At 43.2% G+C, this 23,947-nt stretch overlaps 1 protein-coding gene across 3 annotated transcripts in view; it reads right to left on the bottom strand.

The window, feature by feature from the left end:
* TMEM120B (transmembrane protein 120B) overlaps positions 1–19,085 on the bottom strand; it is a 50,503-nt gene extending 31,418 nt beyond the window's left edge. For 2 of the 3 annotated variants that reach the window (XM_019733953.2, XM_074321002.1), the window contains exon 1: positions 18,969–19,085. In XM_019733953.2, the coding sequence (XP_019589512.1) occupies positions 18,969–19,070 (102 nt within the window). In that variant the 5' untranslated portion in view covers positions 19,071–19,085. Of the gene's footprint in view, positions 1–1,721; positions 1,937–18,968 lie in introns of those variants that run through there. The other variant, XM_019733954.2, reaches the window with a different exon arrangement.
* Positions 19,086–23,947: the final 4,862 nt, after the last annotated feature.

The following is a 23,947-nucleotide window of genomic DNA, read 5'->3' as shown; positions in this document are numbered from 1 at the left end:
GGGACATCACGGTTTCCACTTGGTCAGCCCTTTTATAACCCTTGCTATGCACAAGGGAGGAGGTGAAATCCAGAATTGATTCCCAATTCCTCTCTGTCCCTCACACACCTGAGGCTCAGAGACACCAAGTAAGAACACAACAAATCAACCATCTCCTTTACAGCCTCTGCCTGCCAAGACTTGCTGTCTAATTGCTGTTAATTGCATTAATTGCATCACTCTGAAGTGTTAAGATTCCTCCTACTCCCCCTACTCCAAGGCAGGGCGAGGGGAAGGAATGATGAACAACAACTCCACACAGCAAACCTCTTCTCTTCTCCATTCCTGACCCTAATACCTTCTCCATGGCTCCATGGCTGGACATGACTGAGAGCCCAGTAGAACAAAGCATTAAGAAGTGGCTGAGCCTTCTCCATGGCAGTGGAGGCAGAAGGGTCCCCTGGGAACTGGGTGGATGCCCTAGACCTGAAGGAGAGGGCACCAATCCACACCTGCTGGGAAAGGGATCCCCTTGTGGTTCTGGGTCCCTTACCCTCTGCTCATGCCTCAAACAGCACACACACACACCCCTCCTGCTGTGTCTCTCCAGCACCTCTCTCTATTCATCCGGACTCTGCCTCATGTCTAGAAAGACCCATTACAGACACCCTTGGCAATCTCCTCTCCCGTCCTCTGGACACTGGAAGAGGCCAGCCAACTGCAGTCAAGAGCCACATAGTCAGGGAACATGTCATTGTTCCAGCTGACGATAAGGAGGAGTGGCGTGGGGGTGTATGATGTGATTTCAGGCAAGCAGAGCCCAACTCAGAAAAAACAAACACAATCCGGTAGTTGCAGAGGGAGCAGCCCCATCTCCAAAAATGGTCCAGGAGTCCCCCTGGCCAATCCCAAGGTTTCCTGAGGCATCTCTACTCACCAGAGTAGGTAGCGGCAGCCTCTGAGAACTCCCATCAGGAACAAATCCTCCTGCCGGGACGCTCCCCCGTGACGGCAATGCCATTCTCTCAGGGGGCCTCTCTTACGCCCCCACCCCACCCCGTGTCAGGCTCTGGGCCAGAAGGGCGAGGGCTGAGAGGACCCTCTATTGCTGAGACAGGCAACCCAGCTGTCAGAACTGACAGATGCCATCCACCACGCCAAACTCTGCCTGCAGCAGCGCCAGGGACGCTGGCACCGAAGACGGAACACAGGGGTCCCTAATCCCTAAGCAAAGCCGAGGGCTTCAGGGGGAACGTCCCCCAAGCACATCTTCCAGAATGGAGCTGCAGTGGAGGGCCGCCCCACTAGAGCAGAGGGGGAGTTGAGCTGCCAAAAGCCGATGGACGTGGGTGAGGTTAGAGGCGACCCCTGCGGAGATGGGGGCTGGGCTGTTCTGAGTCCCAGCACATACCTGTCCCCTCAGGCCTCCCACACATGGACAGGCCTGTAACTTCCCCTCAGAGGCTACTGACCAACTTTCTGCAGCTAAGGAGGTGCGCGGAGCAAAGAGCCGGTGCGAGGGCGGGGGAATACCGGCTTCCACGCGGCGCCCCAAGTGGATGAAGAACTGAAGTGCCGTGAGATGGGAGGGGGCTGGCCCATGCGGACCACCGGCCCCCAGGGCCTGGCCAGGAGCAGCCCCTAGGCCCTGATGGTGCCAACCGCCCGGGGCGGGGAAGCAGGGAAGGGGAGGCACTGCACCTTAGGTAGCAGAGTTGCGGGACTAGGTGGCCCGGCCCTACCTGCAATTCCTGAAATTGTCCCTCGAGCTCGTGCCACTCGCGCTCGCAACGCTCCAGCTGGCCAGACATGGTGCAGTGGTGCGAGGCGGCGGCGGCTGATCCCGCAGAGTGACGCGGCGGGCCACCAGCACCCCACGTCCGTCCGCTCGCCGGCCGCCTTCAGAAGCACCAGCTGTTCCTGCGCAGCGGGAGCCACGCGCGCACCTGACGTCACAGCTCCCACCCTAGCGCTCGGCCCACCCCCTCGCCCAGAGGCAAGCCCCGCGCATGCGCACGGGCCTCCCCCCGGCTCCTCCCCCGCACGCCGCGCGCCCGCCCCGGGACCTCGGTAGTTGAGCGGGTCTTGGTACGGTTTGTCGCTGCACCTTTGGGAATGCCTCTGCACCTCCAGAATTTCTGTCTTCTAGTTGGTGCTAGGGAATTTGTCCGCAGGCTGCATTTGCAGAACTTATTTAGATGATTTAGGTTGTGCGTATTTGGAGTGTCGGGTGGAAAGAGAGAAAGGCGATTTGTGGGGGGTGAAAGCTCATCACCCCTTGGCATTGCCTGACCTGAGCCAAAGCCAACAGAATGGAATGCTAGAACTGATACTGACTATGCGGCAAGGTCATCGGGAGGGGCGGGGAAGCACAGAGAGGGCCCTGTAATCTCACGTTGTCATTATTTACTGCAACTAATAACATCCTAGATTCCTGCCCCCTGAGACTCTGGGTTACTATCGTCACAGTTGTTTCTGTGACTCAAATGACACAACCGCCTCAAAGCTAATTGACTCCAAATTCCCTCCCCTCAAGATCTGTCCCTGCCTAGCTTTGCAGTCACATCTCCTATTTCACTGCCCCTCTGCAGTCATTGATTTTTTCTCTTCCTGCCCTTGCTTGGAGCATTCTTACCTTTAAACCTTCATATAGTTGCCTTTTGCTCATCCTTCAAGCCTCAGTTCAAATCACATCTGTGTTTGTGTCCCAGGGCCACCTGAACCACAAACTGGGTGACTTAATAGAAATGTATTCCCTCACAGTTTGGGGTGCTAGGAGTGCAAACTCAAGGTGTCGGCAAGGCCAGGCTCCATCTGAGACTGGGTAGAATCTTTCCTCGCCTCTTCCAACTTCTGGTGGTGGCCGTCCATCCTTGGCATTCCTTGGCTTGCAGCTGTGTCATTCCAATCTCTGCCTCTGTTGTCACAGGGCCTTCTCCCCTGCATGTGTCTCTGTGTGTCCTCTACCATTATAAGGCTATACCAATCTTATAAGGGCCTACTCTACTCCAGTATGACACCATCTCAACTACTGACATCTGCAAAGATCCTATTATCCAAATAGGGTCACATTCTGAGGTAGTGGGGGTTAGAACTTCAACATATCTTTCTGGGGGACACAATTCAACCTATAACAACAACTCTGAAAAAAGATGTTTCCTGAACACCCCAAGGTTCCTGCCTCCTCCGTCACCTCCATATCACGTTTTATTTCCTTCATACAAGTTACCGTTATATGAAAATATTTGTCTCCATGTTGGTTGTATGTTTCCCTCCCTGGGTATATTATCTCGATGAGATCTCAGGGGTCGTGTCTCTGTCTTGGTTGTTTTTGGATCCCCAGAGCTTGGCACATAGTAGGCCCTCAATAAACATTTGTTAAAGGAATGAACATTAAGATCATCTACTGCAGAGGTTCTCAACTTTTGGGGTTCATAGACCTCTCTGAGAACTCTGAATGGGGGATATGCACAGAAGCACACAGAGAATATTTGTAATTCTTAACTGAGGCCTTGACTTATTCAAGATTCCCAGCTAATTAATTAGTATCCAACTTCAAATTATGAGTCACATCTCTGGGGGTTTGGGACTTCAACTTTTTTTTTTTGTCTTTTATTTCTGTTACAATTGACATACAATGTTATAGTATTAGTTTCAGGTGTACAACATCGTGATTACACAATTATATAATTTACAAAGTTGAACATCTGTTTAGAAGCCACAATTCAACCGATAAGGCCTCTCAAAAAAAGTAAAACAGCTTGTTTGCATGCTTGGTTGTTGTCACCTGGATGTCAGACGTTGTGAATTTGACCTTGTTGGCTGGTTATCTTCCTTCTTCCCTTTTTCTTCTTCTCCTCCTCCCCCTTCTTCTTTTGTATTTTAGTATTCCTAAAAATATACTTGAGCTGTTATATTGGATGCAGTTAAATTACTTGGAAACAATTTGATCCTTTTGAATCTTGCTTTTAACATTTACCTGGGACGAAAACAGCGCTCAGTCTAAAGCTCATTTTTCTCCACTACTGAAGCAAGACTAGGCGTGTGTGAGTGCCATCCACACTTGTCTCTCGTCATTTCAGAAGGTTATTTCCTCGACCTCAGGTAGTTGTCCTTGCATGTATGTGTTGACCACTGCTCAGCTGCCTTCTGGAGGGACTCTTCGCAGACCTCTGAATTCTCTGTGTGCAGACGTCTCCTTTCTAGAATTCTAACCTCCTTGGTCCCCCTGGACTCTCAGCTCTGTCTTCTCAACTCAGGGAGTCGCCAGGCTCCACGTGGAGTACCCCTCCCTGCACCACAGCCTAGCAACTCTCTCAAGACGATTAGCTTGGGCATCATAGGATGAACCCCATTTGTTTCCTGTCTCAGGGATCACTGTCCTCCCTTGACTGATGTCCAGTGTCTTGAATGAAAAATCTCACTTCATATACATATTTTACCTGTTGTTGTTTTTTTTGGTTGTTTCAGGTGAGAAGGTAAACCTGGTCCATGTGACTGTACCTTGGCCAGATGCAGAAGTCAGCATAACACATTGGAGATGTGGGTGATTATTGCATGTACCGGTGTTTTGTTTTGGTTTTTGTCTGAGTGTATTTCATTGTATAGATGTACCACAGTTTGTTTACTCATTCTTTATCCATTCACTGGTTGAGGGATTTTGGGGTTGTTTCCAGTTTGGGCTGATTATGAATAAAGCCACTATACACATTTATGTAAATGTTTTTAAATTTTTAAAAAAGACATTACATAAAAATCCAGACTTTTACATTCTTTTGAAAAATGGAAAGATCTGGTCACTCTGGGCTTACACTCCTGCGTGGCAATGGGCTAGGACAGAGGTGCACTGTCCCTTTGCATGGAGCACGCCAGTTGCCACAGTCCCTACCTCGCGCAATTGTTGCCCTATCCTACTTCATATATTTATATAACCTGTGGTCCATGGACATCTGAGTCTGAGACTCCCAATCTAATGTGTCATGAAAATGGCAAAACTAGCTAAATCACTCAAATGGTGGAAAAACAGAAAATGATTTATTTAATTGGGGTTAGCAGAATCCAAAAACAACAACAAAAAACACAGGGCCTGCAAGGATGGATAAAGTGTCACCAAGCAGAGGATTTGGGAAGAAGAAGCCCCTTCACCTCAGCTTGCAGTTGCTCTAATCCAGCAGATCCATTAGCCCAGGCTGCCCATGAGCAGGACAGACTCGCCCTGCTCCCGAGGGAGATCCCGGCAGGTGCAGCTTATCTGCAGGCTGGCGGGCAGTCAGGTTGCAAATCTAAGGGACTGTTCTCTCTGTGGGGTCAGGACTCCACGTGCATTATTCATGAGCCCTCTGTAGATGGCACAGGCAGGCCACCCCCATCATGTAGCCAGTCGGGTGCCAGAAGTATCAGATCTTACTTGGCTGCCACCTTGTCCCCGTTTCTGCCCAAAGCATTTTCAGACTCACTTGTCAGCTTCTTGGGGCTGGAGCTGGCTCTTCTTAGGGACTTTGATCCTGATAACAAAGTGTGTTGCCAGGTTATCCTCCCCACCCCCTGCCCACACCACCGGGAGAATCTTCTCTATTTGTTTTCTTTAAGGCACTCTACTTTGCTCAGAATTTGCTCAGCCAGCAGGGGAGAGTCATAAAAGGAGCAAAAGCTTAGCGCTCACTCTGTGCCTGGCTCTCTTCTACACGCTTTATGTTTCAACGCCTTAAGCCCTCACGACCACCTCACGGAGCAGACCTTTATGAGTCCAACTGACGGGTAAGTACCCTCAGACAGGGTTTCCTCAATTTTCAATGTGCTCATGATCCACCTCCGGAGATCTTGTTCAAATGCAGGTTTTGATTCACTAGGTTCTAGGAAGAGCCTGAGGTCCTGCAATTCTACAAGCTCCCAGCCACTACCGCTCCAAGGACCGAACTTTAAATAGCAAGAGACCAAGGTGCACATCTTCCCCAAAACCATCCAGCTACTGGTAGCTGTGTTACTTCGCCACTGCAGGATGCCAAACGCCAGTCTAAAACAAGAGTCCCAAAGAGTGTAACAAGCAGTTTGTGCAAAGACGTTTATAGCAGTACTTTTCAGATCAGCCACACATTGGCAACATCCCAAGTTCCACAATAGGGAAATGGTTAAGGAAGCTACAGTCTGTCTACTTTCTGTAATACTATATGGCTGTCAAAATGATCATTATGGGAACTAAATGTACACCTGTACACAGGTATAGCACATCATGGTAAGTAAAAAGTAGAACCTCAAATAATGTGTATATACGGATTAAAGTCACACAATCATTCACATACCCTGAAAAAGATTGGGTGAATTTAGTAAAACAGAAATGGTCCATCATGTAAATTGATGGAATTTTTTTCCCCCCCTGAAATGTTGTTCAGGTGTTTGACAGAAATTTTAAACCCTTATCTTGCTGTCCACAGGTTTATAATATTATGGGAACGGTGAGCATTATCTACTAAATTTCATTTCTTTAATGTTTACTCTTCAGGTATCAAATGCTCTTCATGTCTTTATTCAGTTATTTGCATGACTACACCTAGTACCTGGGGCTGTGAAGTCCTGGCTCACCCGGGGCTGTGATTTACTGGGCACAGAACGACCTGCGTTCAGATGTCAGTTCCACCACCTAATTCACCTTTTCTGTAAATTGGGGGTCACTCCAGTAGGATCGTTGTGAGGAATAAATGCAGTAATGCAGATAATACGCCTGGTAATACATAAGCACCAGGAAGCACTGACTTTATGTGTTGGGTTTTTTTAAGAAAATAAACATTTTATTGTGGGGTATTTTTAGATTTACAAAAAAAAACAAAAACTGCATAGATAGTATAGGAAGTTCCCACATACTCTTCACTCAGTTTCCCCATTGTTGACAGTGTATATAAGCGTGACACCTTGATCAGCATGAAGAAATTAACATAGGTGTATTACTATGTACTAAACTCCAGACTTTATTCAGATGTTACTAGGTTTTCCACTGTTGTCCTTCCTCTATTCCAGGATTCAATCTGACATTGCATTTAGGCGTCATGTCTCCAGAGTGTCCTCTGGTCTGTGACAGTATCTTAGTCTTTCCTTGTTTTTCAGAACCTTGACGGTTCTGGAGAGTAATATATATATATATTACTCTCCAATATATATACTAGAGAGTAACATATATATATATATATATATATATATATATATATATATATATACACACATATATATGTATATATATACATTTATATGTTAAGATTTTATTGGGGAACAGTGTGTACGTACTTCCAGGACTTTTTCCAAGTCAAGTTGTCCTTTCAATTTTAGTTGTGGAGGGTGCCGTTCAGCTTCAAGTTGTTGTCCTTTCAGTCTTAGTTGTGGAGGGTGCAGCTCAGCTCCAGGTCCAGTTGCCGTTGTTAGTTGCAGGGGGCGGAGCTCACCATCCCTTGTGGGAGTCGAGGAGTCGAACCGGCAACCTTGTGGTTGAGAGCCCACTGGCCCATGTGGGAATCGAACCAGCAGCCTTTGGCGTTAGGAGCACGGATCTCCAACTGCCTGAGACACCGGGCCAGCCTGAGTCATATATATTTTTTAATAATAGCTTTATTGAGATATTGTGATGGTTAATTTTGTATCAACTTGACTGGGTTATGTGATGCCCAGATAGCTGGTTAAACGTTATTCTGGGGTGTGTCTGTGAGGGTGTTTCTAGAAGAGATTATTTGAATCGGTAGACTAAGTAGATTGTATTCCCCAATGTGGGGAGGCATCGTCCAATCAGTTGAGGGTCTGAATAGCACAAAAAGGTAGAGGAAAGGAGAATTCTCTCTCTTACTGTCTGACCACGTAAGCTGGGTCATGGGTCTTCTCCTGCTGTCAGGATGGAATTTATATCGTCAGCCCTCCTTGTTCTCAGTCCTTTGAACTTGGACCAGAACTTATACCATCACTTCTTCTGCTTCTCAGGTCTTAAGACTGGAACTCCACGTTTAGTTTACCCACTTATCAGTTAATGGACATTTGAGTTGTTTCCACTTTTTGACTGTTACTAATAACACAGCTATGAACATCCATGTACATGGTTTTAATGTGGACATATATGTTTTCTCATTGCTGGATCAGATGGTAACTCTGGGTTTAACATTTTAAGGAACTGCCAAACTGTCTTCCTAAATGGCTCTTCCATTTTACCTCCTCACCAGCAGTGTCTGAAGGCTCCAATTTCTCCACAGCCTTGTTAACATTTGTTGTCTGTTTCCATTTTAGCCATCCTGTAGATTTGTGTGAAATGTATCTCACTGTGGTTTTGATTTTTCATTTTCCTAATGGCTAAGAATGTTGAGAGTGTTTTTATGTGCTCATTGGCCAATTATAGGTTCTTTTAGAAGAATGTCTATTCTAATTCTTTCCTCCTTTTTAAATTGGGTTATTTTCCTTTTTATTGTTGAGTTATAAGGGTTCTTTATATATTCTGGATACAAGCCCACTTGTATAAGGGTGCCAAAAAAATATACACATATTTTAAGAAAAGAAAACTGTATTAAAATGGTAATACTCAATATATACCAATAACAAAAAAATGAATATAAGTCCGTTTGACTTCTGCAATTACAAGAGGTGCTCAAAGTGGTTACTATCAGAGTCCAGACACTTCTGATTACCGTGAACTACTACTTGAGCAACGCTGACCAAAGTGTCCACTTGTATACATATTTTTGGCACCCCTGGTATATGATTTGCAAATATTTTCTCCTATTCTGTGAGTTGCTTATATGTAATATATATAGGATTTCTTTAACTTATTCAATAATCTCCAGCTTAAAGAAAAGTTGCAAGTACAGTACAAAGGACTTTTTTCTTTCAGACCCATTTGAATGTAGATTGCTGATCAGCTTCTCCCTGTCACTCCTAAATACTTTGGTGGGCTATTCCTACAATCTAGAACATTCTTCTAATTGGCCAAAGTAAAAGAAATCAAGAATTTAACACTGGGGGCAGCCAGATGGCTCAGTTGGTTAGAGGGCGAGCTCTGAACAACAGGATGCCGGTTCGATTCCCACATGGGATTGTGGGCTGCGCTCCCTGCAACTAAAGATTGAAACAGCGACTGGACTTGGAGCTGAGCTGCGCCCTCATGGCTAGATTGAGGTCCAGCGACTTGGAGCTGATGGGCTCTGGAGAAACACACTGTTCCCCAATATTCCCCAATTAAAAAAAAAATTTAAGACTGATATGAGGTAGGACGATTAAGTTTGTGAACTCATCCCAGAAAAAGTGCTACGTACCTCATACCTCATTGCTGAATATCACTACTGTCACCTTCGAAGTACTCCCCTTGGGAAGCTATGCACCAACGCCAGTGCCTAGTCCACCCTTCAAAACAATTTTGGCTCTTTTTCTGGCATGGCCATCAGAGCTGTCGTCATATTACGCTTGATGTCCTGAATGTCATCAAAATGTCTTCCTTTCAATATTTCCTTTCTTTTTAGGTAAAGAAATAAATCACTGGGGGCCAGAGCAGGTGAGTAGGGAGGGTGTTCCAATTCAGTTATTTGTTTACTGGCTAAAAACTCCCTCATAGACAGTGCCGTGTGAGCTGGTGCATTGTCATGATTCAAGAGCCATGAATTGTTGGCAAAAAGTTCAGGTCGTCTAACTTTTTCATGCAGCCTTTTCAGCACTTCCAAATAGTAACCTTGGTGAACTGTTTGTTCAGTTGGTACAAATTCATAATGAATAATCCCTCTGATATCAAAAAAGGTTAGCAACATCATTGCAACAGGTTCACGAACTTAATTGTCCGACCTCGTACACTACACCCCTGTAACCCTCAGTCCCCCTTCAAGTTTTCCAACTGTGCCAATAGCATCCTTTACGGCAAAAGCATCGGATCCAAGATCATGGCTGCATCCTGTCACGTCTCCTCAGCCTCCTTTCCCATGGAATGGTTCCTCCACCTTTGTCTCCCTTGTCTTGACCTTTCTGAAGAGGCCAAGATGGTTATTTGGTAGAGTTTTCCTCAGTTCGGGCTTGCCTAATGCATCCTTGTGATTGGACGGAGGTGAGGTATCTTTGCGAAGCCTACGATGGAAGTGATGATGTGCTCTTCTCATCACGGCTCCTCAGGTGGTACCGGGTTTCAATGTGTCCCACTACTGATGATGGTCACTCGGCTTCACTAAGGTAGCGTTTTCCAGGCTTCTCCACTCTAAAGTTACTCTTATGCCCTTTCTGATTTGAAAGTATTCTCGTGGGAGGTACTCTAGGTAAATATTCTGCCCTTCATCAAACTTTCTATTTATTTATATCAGCACAAACTCATGTTTTTCTATTTTAATCAGTGAGTTTTATCATCCATCATAATTATTTACTTTGATGCTCAAGTTGTCACAGACTTCGTCCCTGAGATCCACTTCGAGCTGGCATGTGTCCTTTTGACCGGTCCCCATCATGTTTTTGAGCATTTCCTTACATTCTGACACAAAAAGGTATTCCAAGCACATCTGACACGTTCCCTCCTCTAACCTTGAATCAGCCGTTTCTTCACCACTCCTGATTCCTGTTAGTGGAGAATGGTATTTAGAACAACCAAGGTCTGGGTACTAGATGTGTCTTCAACCACTATGGGATGTCACTACTCTTGACTCTCTCAAGGGACAGAGCTAGAGCTATGTTTACGTAAAAATGTACGTATATATTTGTGCACATTTACACCTTTATTTATAACTATTCCATAAATATTGGAAACCATGACTGCACCCCAATATCCAATTCCAATCCAGAGTTCATTCTAGTTTTCTCCCTTTTCCATGATTCCCGGTTCCCCCTCCAGCAGTGAGAAATCGGGCTCCCATTATCCTTAATATATTTACTTATCCGTTCGTTCCTCCTCACCTATAACCAGTCTCCCATTGCCGCCACCATCCTCTCCCCAGTGCTGATGCCAACCTTGCCCCAATAAACGTACCTTATTGAACAGGATGACGAGCATGTTGAGCCCTTGCTTGGCTTGGTGTCCAGATTAAAATGCCTTTTTTCTTTTTTTAATAATGAACATTTCTCCAACCTCCAGTGGTTATTATTAATGAGATACGAGTGGAAAGAAGTGTTTGAGAAAGGTTTAGAAATTGACACTTCCTCATCCACCTCAAAAGCCCCCTAACGACATCTGAGGAGTGTATTTATTACTAGACACCTTGGCTGCCATCATTTGTTGCAGACATAAAAAGCCCTGTATCTTGGGTTCCAGACATCCTATGACTTTGAAGACTCTGCCAGCAAAAGAGAGAAAATATCCAGCATCGTTCTATGTTTTCTTCTGTTCCATGCATTTGAAGAATTAGATCTGACAGTTCCCCAAGGAGGCTGTATTTACCAGGTTCTTTTGTATGGTAGCAGATATTAGAGGAAGACTGTAGGTAGTGGAAAATTCACCAAAAAATCTTCCAATGACCACATGAAATGTTGGCTGCTTTTCACGTTTGTTTTTGGTTTGCTTTTTGTTGTTGTTTAGCCGTAAAGATTAAATCTTGTTTCATTGCGCCACCTGCTGGCAACTTCTCAGAATTTCTGTTTCTTCCAACAAAAGGCAAAAGGCTTGTTCAACAAAGATTTTTAAACAAATATTCTTTTTAATCCCACCTGAAAAATTGCCACTTACAGAGCTCGGGTGGTAGAAATATTTCAAAGTTCTTCATATTTAATAAAGCAAAACATCTGCTTTCCAAGGTTTCAACAATGAGAATATATTAACTTTTTAATTGTGCTATATCACATATATATAGAAAAGTGCATAAAATTCATATGTATAGTTTAAATAATAATTATAAAGAGAACCTGGTAACTAAGACCCAGGTCAAGAATAGGACACTGACGAAAAGAAAAAAGAATAAGACAGTGCTATCAGCCTAGATAACACCATGCCTCTCTTCCTTGGTTATAACTTTATCCCTCCCTTCTTCCTAAGGTAACCACTATCATTTGAACTTGTATTACTTGTATAACCAGAAAACAACTAAAGTGTTAATTTTTTAAAATAATAATGTAAAAAATTTGGTATACTTATTTAATCTGGAAACTTACATGGTAATTCCTGCATTTAACAAATATACATATTGAGTTCAACATCAATAGTCATTAGGGAAATACAAATCAAATCATGATGAGATACCACTTCACATCCACTAGGATGGCTAAAGTTAAAAGACAAATAATAGCAAACGTTGGTGACGATATAGAGAAATTAAAACCCTCATATGTTACTGGTTGGAATGGAAAATGGTGCAGCCACTTTGGGAAACAGTCTGGCAGTTCCTCAAAAAGTTAAACATAGAGTTACCATCTGATCCAGCAATTCCACTCCTACGTGTAGTACCAGGAGAAAAGAAAACGTACATCCACACAAAAACGTGTACACAAATGTTCATAGTGGCATTACTCATAATAGCCAAAAAGTGGAAACAACCCAAATGGATGAATAGATAAACTCATGAATGGATAAACAGAATGTGATATACCACTGAATGGAATATTATTCAGCCATTAAATGGAATGATGTACTCACACCTGGTACCACATGGAAGAACCTAGAAAACATGACGCTAAGTGAAAGAAGCCAGTCACAAAAGACCACATACTGCATGATTCCTTTTAAATGAAATGTCCAGAACAGGCAAATCCTCAGCGACAGAAAGATTTAAAAAGGTTCCCAGGGACTGGGGATGAGGGGGAGAGTGACTGCTAGGGGGCACAAGGTTTCTTTTTTGGGGAGACGGAAATGTTCTGGAATTAGATAGTGGTGATGGTTGCACAACTCTGAATATACTAAAACCCACTGAAGTGTACACTTTAAAGAGTGAATTTGATGGTAGGTGACTTATATGTTAATAAATTTGTTATAAATAGTATATATTTTTGAGTGGCTACTATGTGTCAAGCACCATGCTAAGCACTGGGATTACAATAAAGAGCAAAGCTAGACAGGGCTCCTGTTTGTGTCTTGTTAAATATTGCATCACACAAAAGATATTAAAAGATCTTCAGAGGGAAGGCAATGTCCGACTAATAACACAGGACTTCCCAATTATTTCTGCCTAGTGGAATTTTGTTATGGTGAAACAAAGCTCGAAATCTCAATTCTCAGTTTACGTAAGGAATTAGAGGCTGATGCCTGACCCCCCTGCACCCCAACATAAGGGTAACTAACAAGTGAAAAGAGTCCTTGAGACTCTTTATATGACATTACATATATGCTTAATATTTTTATTTTTCATCTGGGGAAATTTCAAAAGAAAATAAAAGAGGAAAGGGAAGGGAAGAAATAAATTTTTATTTGTGAAATATGCATACAGGAAACATCATGTACAAATTTAACAAACAATTATGAGGTGAACACCTATGTAATTAGATCCGAGTAGCCCCCAAAAGCCTTGCACATGGCTGATTCCTAATTGCAACCCTCTTCTTTGCCCCAAAGGTAACCATCATCCTAATTCTTATGATAATTTCTCTGCTTTGCATTGTAGTTTTGACACACATGTTTGCAACTCTACAAAACATAGATTTATTTTTCCTAGTTTGGAACTTTTAGAAATAAAATGATAATTTATTTGTTGGTTTTTATGCCTTTCTTCTTTGGGCTTTTAAGACTCATCCATGTTGCATGTGACAATAATTCATTTGTTTTCACTGCTGTGACATTCTACTGTACGAACAGTACACATGAGGTACCCGTGTTATGACTGATAAACATCCGGAACATTCCTCGTTTGGGATTTGAAGATTACCACAACGGGCATTCCTGTACATCTATACTGGTACAGGACTTGTCAGATGCAAGGTTACCCGTATTTTCAGCTTTACCAGATCCCACCAAACTGTCTTCCCAAGTGGTTCACCCTACCGAAAAGAGTTCAACCCTTCTGTGTTTTCGAATTACCTTTGAAAAGTATATTTCACATGATTGGTGATTTTAAAAAAAGTCTAAGTGGGTTCATGAAAGCTGCTATTGGCCTATTTGAAATGGGCATGTAAGTGCCACTAGACAGAAAAGGCACTTCAAGAATTTACCGACTGCCCAGCACTTCTCAGCTCTCCTCTGTTTGACAACATGCAGACGTCTCCATTTATACATTTTCCACACACCTCCAATATGAATAGTTGCTGTTTACAATATGCTTTCACAAAGAGTATTTCATTTAAGCCTCATAACGATCCTGAGAGATAAATGTTATTGTTGTGTATTTTGGAGAGGAGGAAACAGATTCAGAGAGTAATAGCTGTCTGGATCATCCAGTAAATTACAGGGCAGAGGCCTGGACCTCAGCTTATTTCTTGTCATCACACCATAACTAGGAACCTGACGTGGTATTCTGTTGCAAAGGACTCATTGTAAGTAGATCAACAGAGCACTGTACGTACCCTAGGCAGTGTATTTCCTACCTCTTCATTTGGGATTTGGTTACGTAACTTGTTTGGGCCAACATTACCAACGATTTAGAAAAACACTAGCATGAATAGACTTGCTCACTTCTGCCGTTGCAGTGAGGAGAGTATTTCTGAGTTACCCATTGATCCCAGATGAAGGATGAGAGACACGGGTACAGATCTACCCTAGCCGAGGCCAACCTAGATCAGCTAACCTGCAATTCAGTGAACTAAAGAAATGTTTATTGCTGTCTGCCCTCAGAATAGGGGGCTGCTGGTTTTACTGCAAAAGACTGGGCAGCCGGATGGCTCAGCTGGTTAGAGCGGGAGCTCTAAGCAGGTTCGCCGGTTTGATTCCCACATGGGCCAGTGAGCTGCGCTCTCCACAACTAGACTGAAGATAACGAGCTGCCGCTGAGCTTCCTGAGGGGCGGCCGGATGGCTCAGTTGGTTAGAGTGCGAGCTCTCAACCACAAGGTTGCTGGTTCAATTCCCACATGGGATGGTGGCTGCGCCCTCTGCAACTAAAGATTGAAAATGGCAACTGGACTTGGAGCTGAACGGCGCCCTCCATGGCTAGATTGAGGGACAGCGACTTGGAGCTGATGGGCCCTGGAGAAACACACTGTTCCCCAATATTCCCCAATAAAAATTTAAAAAAAAAAGCCTAACTGATACCATCTGGGATATGGGAATGGATCTGTCACACAGAATCCTTCTTTGCAATGGTACCTAGGATCATGAGATTTTCTTATTAATGATTTATACATAGGGCCTGCTATGGCCCTGAATGTTTGTGTCCCCCTAAGATTCACTTGTTGGAATCCTAACCCCCAATATGATGGTGTTAGGGGGTGGGGCTTCTGGGAGGTGATGAGGTCATGAGGGGAGCCCTCAGGAATGACATTAGTGCCTTTATAAGAGACCTTTATAAGAGACCCCTACAAGGATCTCTAGCCCTTCTACCCAGAAGAGGGCCTTCACTGGACCCTGCTGGTACCCTGGTCTTGGACTTCCAGCCTCCAGAACTGTGCAATATAAATTTCTGTTGTTTATAAGCCACCCAGCCTGTAGGATCTTGAAGGAACTAAGACAGGGCCTCACATTTTGAGTAATGAATGAGATCCATACTATTGGCAACACAATCTCAATTTCATTCAACATTTTAGAAGTGCAGTTACTGTTGCCAGATATATATATATAACAAAGAACATTTGGTCTGCAAAGCCAAAAAATAATTACTATCTTTACAGAAAGTTTGCCCAATTATAATTCACCCCTTGTCTCTGGGGACTGAATCACTTTTCCTGGACAAAAGGAAAGCTAACACATTTGGAAATCTGCCATCATGGAGGAAAGGGGGCAGGGGTGTTGAATTTCAGTAGCAACCAATTGTGTCCATCACCGTTACCACCCACTCTACCCACCCATATGACCATGGCCTAGGACAAGTCTGAGGCACAGGACAAAGTCAATACTAATCAAATACAGTGAAAATATCATGGGAGAAAATGATATAGGTTGGGGAAAGGGCCTGTTTTTCTGCCATTCACCAGACTTGGACAAAGGTTGGACAAAGTTACTATCTTGATATCTCTGTTGAAGATCCAGAGACAATAAAACTGTCCTTTATTCACCCATCCCTTTTATTTATTAAGGACCTATTGGGAACTGTATTCGTTTGCAAGGGCCACTGTAACAAAGTACAACAAACTGGGTAGCTTAACCAGAAATGTATTCTCTTGCAGTTCTGGAGGCTAAAATCTGAAATCAAGGTGTCAGCAGGGGTGGTTCCTTCTGGAGGCTCTGAGGGAGAATCTGTTTCATGATTCTCTCCTAGCTTCTGGTGGTTTGTCTGCAATCTTTGGAGCTCCTTGTGACAGCCTCATTCCAATCTTTGCATGGCGTTCTCCTTGTGTCTGTCTCTGTGTCCACATTTCCTTTTTTCATAAAAACACCAGTCAGATTAGATTAGGACCCACTCTGCTGAGCTCATCTTAACTTGATCATCTGCAAAGACCCCATTTGCAAATAAGGTCACATTCACAAGTACTAGGGGTGAGGATTTCAACATCTTTTGGGGGAACACAATTTCCAGCTCATAACAGGAATATGTTGAGTCTTAAAGGGCCATGGCATACTTAAGTGCAGGCTTAAAGGAATGGGAAAAAACCAAGGAAGGAGAATAAAAAGAGAGGAAAATCGAGGAAGGGAGGAGAGAGGAAGAGAAGAATAGGACTAGGAAAGAGAAAACAAAGACATAGAGAAAAGTTGGAGGAGGGAGGAAGGGCCAAATGAAGAATTTGTGGGGCCCAGTGCAAAATGAAAATTAAGACCTCCTGTCAAAAAAATTAAGAATTTCAAAATCATGACAGCAGACCATTAAATTAAGCACATGGCCCTTTGATTACAAGGCCCTGTGTGACTGACTCCCTTGTGGGGAAGATTGTATTATATTAACCACTGTATTTAGAGTCCACTTAAGGGTTTCCTTGTTTGCTTTTTTATTACTTTTCTGTGCTCTGTATGAGGTACCTGTGAAGCCGTTACTCTTTTTACAGCAGGTCCATTCTTGACTTAGGACCCTTTTAAGATCCTCTCTTAGCTTAGGGAGATGACAGCTACGAACAAGAAAAGCTTTTCTCCCTAACCCTAAAGAATGTCTCAGCAACTTTCTCAGGCTACTCAAGAATCATCTTGCTTTTCCTTTCAGCGTTTTGGATAATTCATTAGAATATAATTCTTGACAAGGTGGTTTTTCTGCCCACCTGCTTAAGACTTTCTTAGTTTCCCCAACTTCTCCCTGTTTAATCAGGTCACCATGGTAAAAAAAAGTCATCTTCTAAGCGAAATAAGTCCGACAGAAAAAGTCGAGAACCATACGATTTCACTATGTGGTATATAAAACTGAAAACAACAAAGGAACAAGACAAACAAATGAAGAAACAAAAACTCATAGACACAGACAATAGTTTAGTGGTTACCAGAGGGTAAGGGGGGCAGGGTTGGTAGATGAGGGTAAAAGGAATCAAATATATGGTGATGGAAGGAAACTGACTCTGGGTGGTGAACACACAATGTGATATATGGATGATGTATTACAGAACTGTACACCTGAAATCTATGTAACTTTACTAACAATTGACATCCCAATAAACTTGAATTAAAAAAAAAAAATGTCACCTTCTGCCTCATTCCCTGCCATCAAAGCAAGTTCAGGAAAATACAGTGGGTCTGGCCATTGGATTTGTATCCAAACTTTCTCAGCTTGGCATCTAGACCTCCTCACTCCCAGTCTACCCCACCATATTTTAGGACACGAGCTCTCATGTTTTTTGATGGCATCCTTACGTTTTAGTCAAGACAGCCTCCAGAGGACCCTATGATTCCACCTTTAAGACCTTGCCCAGGCTATTCCTATACCTGAACCCCATGGTCCTTGTAAACTCTTCAAAGGCAGGAGCTGAATTTTGATCCATCTTTGAATCTCCAGTACCCAGCACAATGTATATACAAGGTTGGACAATTAAGTTCGTGAACTCATCCTAGAAAAAGTGCTACATACCTCACTGCTGAATATCACTATGGTCACCTTCTAAGTACTCCCGTTGGGAAGCTATGCACTGATACCAGTGCCTAGTCCACCCTTCAAAGCAATTTTGGAACTCTTTTTCTGGAATGGCCATCAGAGCTGTCGTGGTATTACCCTTGATGTCCTGAAGGTCATCCAAATGTCTTCCTTTCAATATTTCCTTTTTCTTTGGGTAAAGAAGTCATTGGGGGCCAGATCAGGTGAGTAGGGAGGGTGTTCCAATACAATTATTTGTTTACTGGCCAAAAATTCCCTCACAGACAGTGCCGTGTAAGCTGGTGCATTGTCGTGATACAGGAGCCATGACAGTTGGTGAAAAATTCAGGTCGTCTAACTTTTTCACGCAACATTTTCACCACTTTCAAATGGTAAACTTGGTTAGCTGTAAATCCAGTTGGTACAAATTCATAACGAATAATCCCTCTGATATCAAAAAAGGTTAGCAACATTGTTGCGACAAGTTCACAAACTTAATTGTATACAAAACATAATATGCTTTCCACAAATGTTTATGGAATAAATTGATGAACTGACACGAAGGGCCTTCAAAGCATTTATACATTTGACACAAAAGTCACACTTAACTGTGCAGACTTGTTTTCTGACTCTATTTAATGTATCTTCCTAATGACTACTACTCACGTTTATGAGGGTACAGATTTATGAGAAACTGTCCCCTATTTTATTTTTTTTGTAACACTTGTTTTCAACCTGAGCACACATAGGAGGCATCCAAATGTTTCTTTATTGAGTCTTCAAGTCTTCTAGAAATGTAAGAATTCATGGGGAAAAAGAAAACTTAGGGAAAAATCTTCCCTCTCCCTCAAACCTTTAACATACATGTAAACAAAAATAATTTTGTAAAACCTTTATAAAATCAAAACGTAAGGTCTCTACGATCATATTCTAGTCTTTAAATGCCTAGACTTGGTAATTTTGCAGCGGGGCATTTGGGACAGTTGTCAAATTCAGCTTCACTCACCTTTGCAGCGCTTTCTCCCTCCGCCCTTTGGCTTAGGACACATTTCCGCCCACTTCCGGTAAGACCATCCAGAGCGCAGGCGCAACCCCAAGAACCATTCATCAATCGCTATACCCTGTGCTGATGTATGCGCATGTGCGAAAAGGGGAGGGGTTGGGTAATTGCGCGGGAGAATGTAGGATCACCAAACTCACGCGACTGTCTCCGCCCCCCTAAATAGGCGGGCGGAGCCGAAAGCCTCCTCAGGGTTCAGGTGGCGCACGCGCATTGCTTGCAGGAACGTGGCGAAGGAGGGCGAATCTTTACGCATGCTCATTTAAATGAGTCAAGAAGCTTTTTACGTCAGCATCATAAGCCACCTCCTTTCTCCCTTAACACGCCTCTGACTTTTAAAGGGGCAGAGCCTACTATGTGCCAGGCTCAACTTACATTGTCTCCTGTGTGCATTTTCCAATTGTTCCTTTTGTAATAATTGCCTTCATATGTATATTTTTGTATAATTTTTCCCCTCGCCCCAATTGTACCATTCCCTTGGAGAGAATTCTCAGAAATGGGAGGCAAAGTGGTGTTGTGGGCAGGTCTTCCTAGATCAAGAGGTCTGAGATTGAATTCTGCTTCAGCCACTTCCATGCTCTTTTACTCCGGATGTCTTACCTAACATCGGCGAACTGAAGAGTTTGCTGATTTTTGAAAAGCAGATAAGGATTCCTACCTACTTCATAGGATTGTTGTGAAAAGTACATTTTTTTTAAAAGCATGTAAAGTACCAATACTATTTCTCCCACCAGCTATTAAATAAATAAATAAATAGCAGTCATTGAGTGAAATTATTCAGTCAGAAAACGGTTTTATAGTTCGTGTAACATGGTTCCAGATGGTTCTTCAGGAGGAAATAACCTAATTGCCAGGATGGCTAGCAGTATGTAATGGTGCCTCTTGCCCCTGCAGTGTTGCCAGTATGACAGTCCATCATTTTTACACATTTTTCCTAGTCTAGACAGTATGTAATGGTATGGCAGGGTTATTTTTTTTTAACTTTCATTTCTTTAATTGCTAGTAAGGCTGTGCATTTTTCCTTGGGATGATTTATTAACTGTATTTCTTTGCCTAACAACTATTTTCAAACACTGTAATTTCTACTGGCTTATCCCTGCAGACATTAGGTATGTTAGGTTCTGACAGAGCATTTTTCTGATCAACTTAAAAAGAGGAAAAAGAGGATTTGGGGTGGAGAGAGAGAATTAAAAGGAAACTTTCTAAGGAAGGGATAGAGACTAGAGGACAGAGATCTCGGAAGCAGGGCATCCAGTAGAACTTTCTATGATAAAGGAAATATTCTGTATCTGTGCAGCCCCTTATGGTAGCCAATTGCCATATGTGCCTATTGTATAAATCCTTGGAATGTGGCTAGTGTGACTGAGGAGTTGAATTTTTATTTAACTTAAATTTAAATATAAATAGTCACCTCATTGATGGTATCACCCTAGAGATTAGGAAAGAAGAAGAGAAAGGAGGGGGAAAGAGGGGTCCTAAAGAATCACTTGGAAGTGGCCTCATATATATATGAAGGGACTCAAATTTAGACTTTTGGCATTGTTCCCGAGAGACAGTCCCAGACAAGGGTATAGTCAGTTTGCAAAAATCGATTATCAAGCTATACACTGATGATATTTCTGTATGTATTCTGATGACTTTTCTATATGTATTTTACACATCAATAAAAATTTAAACAACATTTACCACACTTTGTGTTACCCTCTTTAGGCATTTTTCTGATTTTTAATTTAGCAGAAATCTCATAAAAAACATCGAGGGGGAGGTGACTCACTCTAAACATCTGAGAGCCTATAGAGGGCGCTCATCCTGCGTCACAGACTTTTTAAAGCTTTATTGAGAAAATGTACATAACATAATTCATCCCTTTAAAGTGCACAATTCAGTGGTTTTTAGTCTGTTCACAGAGTTGTGCAACTATCACCACTGTCAATTTTAAAATATTTTCATTACCACAAAAAGAATCTCTGCCTTTTAACTATCACCTTCCTATCTCCCCCTCCACCATCCCCAAGCCACCACTAATCTATTTTCTGTCTCTATATATTTGCCTTTTCTGGACATTTCCTATACGTATAATCATACAATATGTGGCCTTTTTTGTCTGGCTTCTTTCACTCTGCATAATGTTTTCAAAGTTCATCCATGTTTTAGCGTGTGTCAGTGTTTCATTCCTTTTTATGGCTGAATAACATTCCCTTGTATGGATAGACCACATTTTGTTTATCCATTCATCTTTTGATGGACTACATAGGAGAAACCCCTTCACTCCAAGATGCAAACAAGTTCTTTGAGAGGAATCCAGCCACATTCTAGTCATTCAAATCTAGCAAGAAATTATCAGAAGAGTATTTGGGACAGAAGCCATCATTCTTGATGCTCCCAACACTTCAATATTGGGGAGTAGCCAGTCCAGAGCACCTACTCAGGAGTTGGTGAATAATGCTACCACACTCTGCCTCCATAGAGAAAATAATCTCATAGATTTGTGACCTGTCCTTCCAGCTGCATGCCGATATAGATAAGATTTAAACTGCCCCAGATTCTTCTCTAGGGGATAGTCCTGCCTTCCCCTGAAGCAGGGTCTAATTAGAGGCTGTGAAAGGACTCCTTGCAGTGGTAGGACTGAGGCTTATGACTGTGTCTTAGAGAGACAGGCAAGATGACAGCTTTGGACAAAGCCAAAAGCCAAGGGACAGTTTGACCTACCTGGCTGGGGCTGCTGGCCAGGTACCTGAGTAGGAGAGGAAAATGTCATGAGGAAAACCACACAGTGTCAGCAGCATGGCTGGCCAGGGGCAACTCTGGACACTAGCTAGGCAACTCAGGAATTTGGGATTGGAATTTGGAAAGAGCCAATAACTTCTGTGAGTGATTGGAACTGAGGTGATATAAAGGGCAGCCATTTTCCACTTTTTTCATGAGCATGAAAAAAGCCAATTGGCAGAATGAGAACAATGAAGGAGAGACAGAGAGAGGAGGTGGCTCTGCTGTTGACAGCTTCCCAACACTCTTGTATCCTTAATTCATTTCCTTTATTGGATAGTATGAGATGGTGTCTCTGCTTGCAACCAAAAGAAAGTTGGATAAAGCAAGAAGATACATTGTGGAAGTTCTGTGTCCACTAATTACCATCTACTGAGAGAGACACACACACTCTACAGATGAACTACAAATGATATGCTAAGTGTGGAAATCAGAGCAAAATTCCCATTCCAACAAGAGTGACGAGCAAAGCAATAAAGGAGAGCCCATTGGAGCCAAAATTACACCTCAACAAATACGGTATGAATCCACTTATATGAGGCACCCAGAATAGGCAAATTTATAAAGACAGAAAGTACAATAGAAGTTATCAAGGGCTGGCGGACAAGGGAATGGGAAGTTAATTGTTTAATGGGCACATGAATTTCAGTTTGGGATGATGAAAAGTTCTGGAAATGGATAGTGATAATGATTGCACAATATTATAAATGTACGTAATGCCACTGATCTGTACACTTAAAATTGATTAAAATGGTAAATTTTATGCTATGCATGTATTACCACAATAAAAAATAATCACATACACACACAAAAGAAAAAAGAAAGAAAATAAAAATTGCACCTGAGTTCCTTCAGTTTTGAAGCCAAGGCGTTCACACTCCTGTGTCAGTCATTATCCTGTGTCAGTCAGGGCCACCCTGGAGGGCCGTCAGCTCCCAGTCCTTTCCAGTTCTCTGCCCAAACAGTGAAGTGGCTCCAGGAGCTCAGGGACAGTCCTCAGAAGAACTGCAGATGGAAGAAGCAAAGCACATAGAACCCTGCAGATGAGTACACAGAACTGGTAAGAGGGGTTGAAAGGAACAGGATGAGCACCACAGTGTCCACTGTACCCAGTCTCAGGTCACCTGCACCAACTGGTCAGCAAGTTACATGTTTTGGTCAACTGACCACACTACTCCATCAAGCAGAGTCTAGATGGAAAACTGAACTCCATGCCAGATAGTTTGATGAAGAGACGTGAAATGGGGGGAGTTAGTTACAAAGGTGTTGTATGCACCAAAAGAGCTCTAGGAGAGAAGAAAAGTCCTAATGCGAGCAACTGAGGAAGCCATCATCATGCGTAGGACTGGATGGACAGAGAGAGGAGGTTGTGACAGAGCCCAGGGGCCAGACCTGAGCGGCAGGAGATGCCCTGTCTGCCAGAGACACCACCCTCTCTCCTGTCTGCCACTCAGTCTCCTGCCAGTGTCTCCCATTGGATCAATGCAGCTAGAAGACAACAGACCAGAGGCCTGGGAAATGAAGCTGGCAGGAGGCAGCCCATCCCCAACCCCCGCCCTGTCAAGCACAGCAGAGCATGGGAAGGACAGAGAATGGATCTGAGGACAAAAGGCCAATAGCAACACACTTACCATTCTTCTATTCAACAAAGACATAGTAAGTGCATGCTATGTGCCAGGACTGTGCTAGATAGTTGGGGTGCAGCTTGGAATAGCACAGAGAAAGAACACAGTTTGGGCAAGATAAAGTTGCTTCTGTATAGCTGGAGGAAGCCTCCACCCCAGAAAGGCTGCCTCTAGCCCATAGTGTCCATTTGTGCAAATCAGAAAAAGTTGTCCTTACAAGAGGACAACAACCCCTTGGGCACACAGCTTGGCAAGGAGCTGGGGCAAGCTGCATATTCCTGGGCAGGATACTATTAATTTGTCCACAAGTGGGCCTGGCGCTTCTAATTCCTGTAGCAGGAGCCCTCAACCTGAGGACTTGGGACTCCCGGAGCAGGAGTCCTTGAAAAACACATCATTCATTCATTCAACAAATGACTGAGCAAGTGCTAGGTGCCAGGCATTTCTTCTCGGTCCTAGAAAAACAGCAGTGAAAAAACACAAAAACCTCTTTGACTTCATATGTGGTGACATAACCAATAATTTCTGAATATA

Source organism: Rhinolophus sinicus, linkage group LG16 (assembly GCF_036562045.2).
Source record: "Rhinolophus sinicus isolate RSC01 linkage group LG16, ASM3656204v1, whole genome shotgun sequence".
Classification (NCBI taxonomy): domain Eukaryota; kingdom Metazoa; phylum Chordata; class Mammalia; order Chiroptera; family Rhinolophidae; genus Rhinolophus; species Rhinolophus sinicus.
This window is presented reverse-complemented; position numbering and strand designations above follow the sequence as displayed.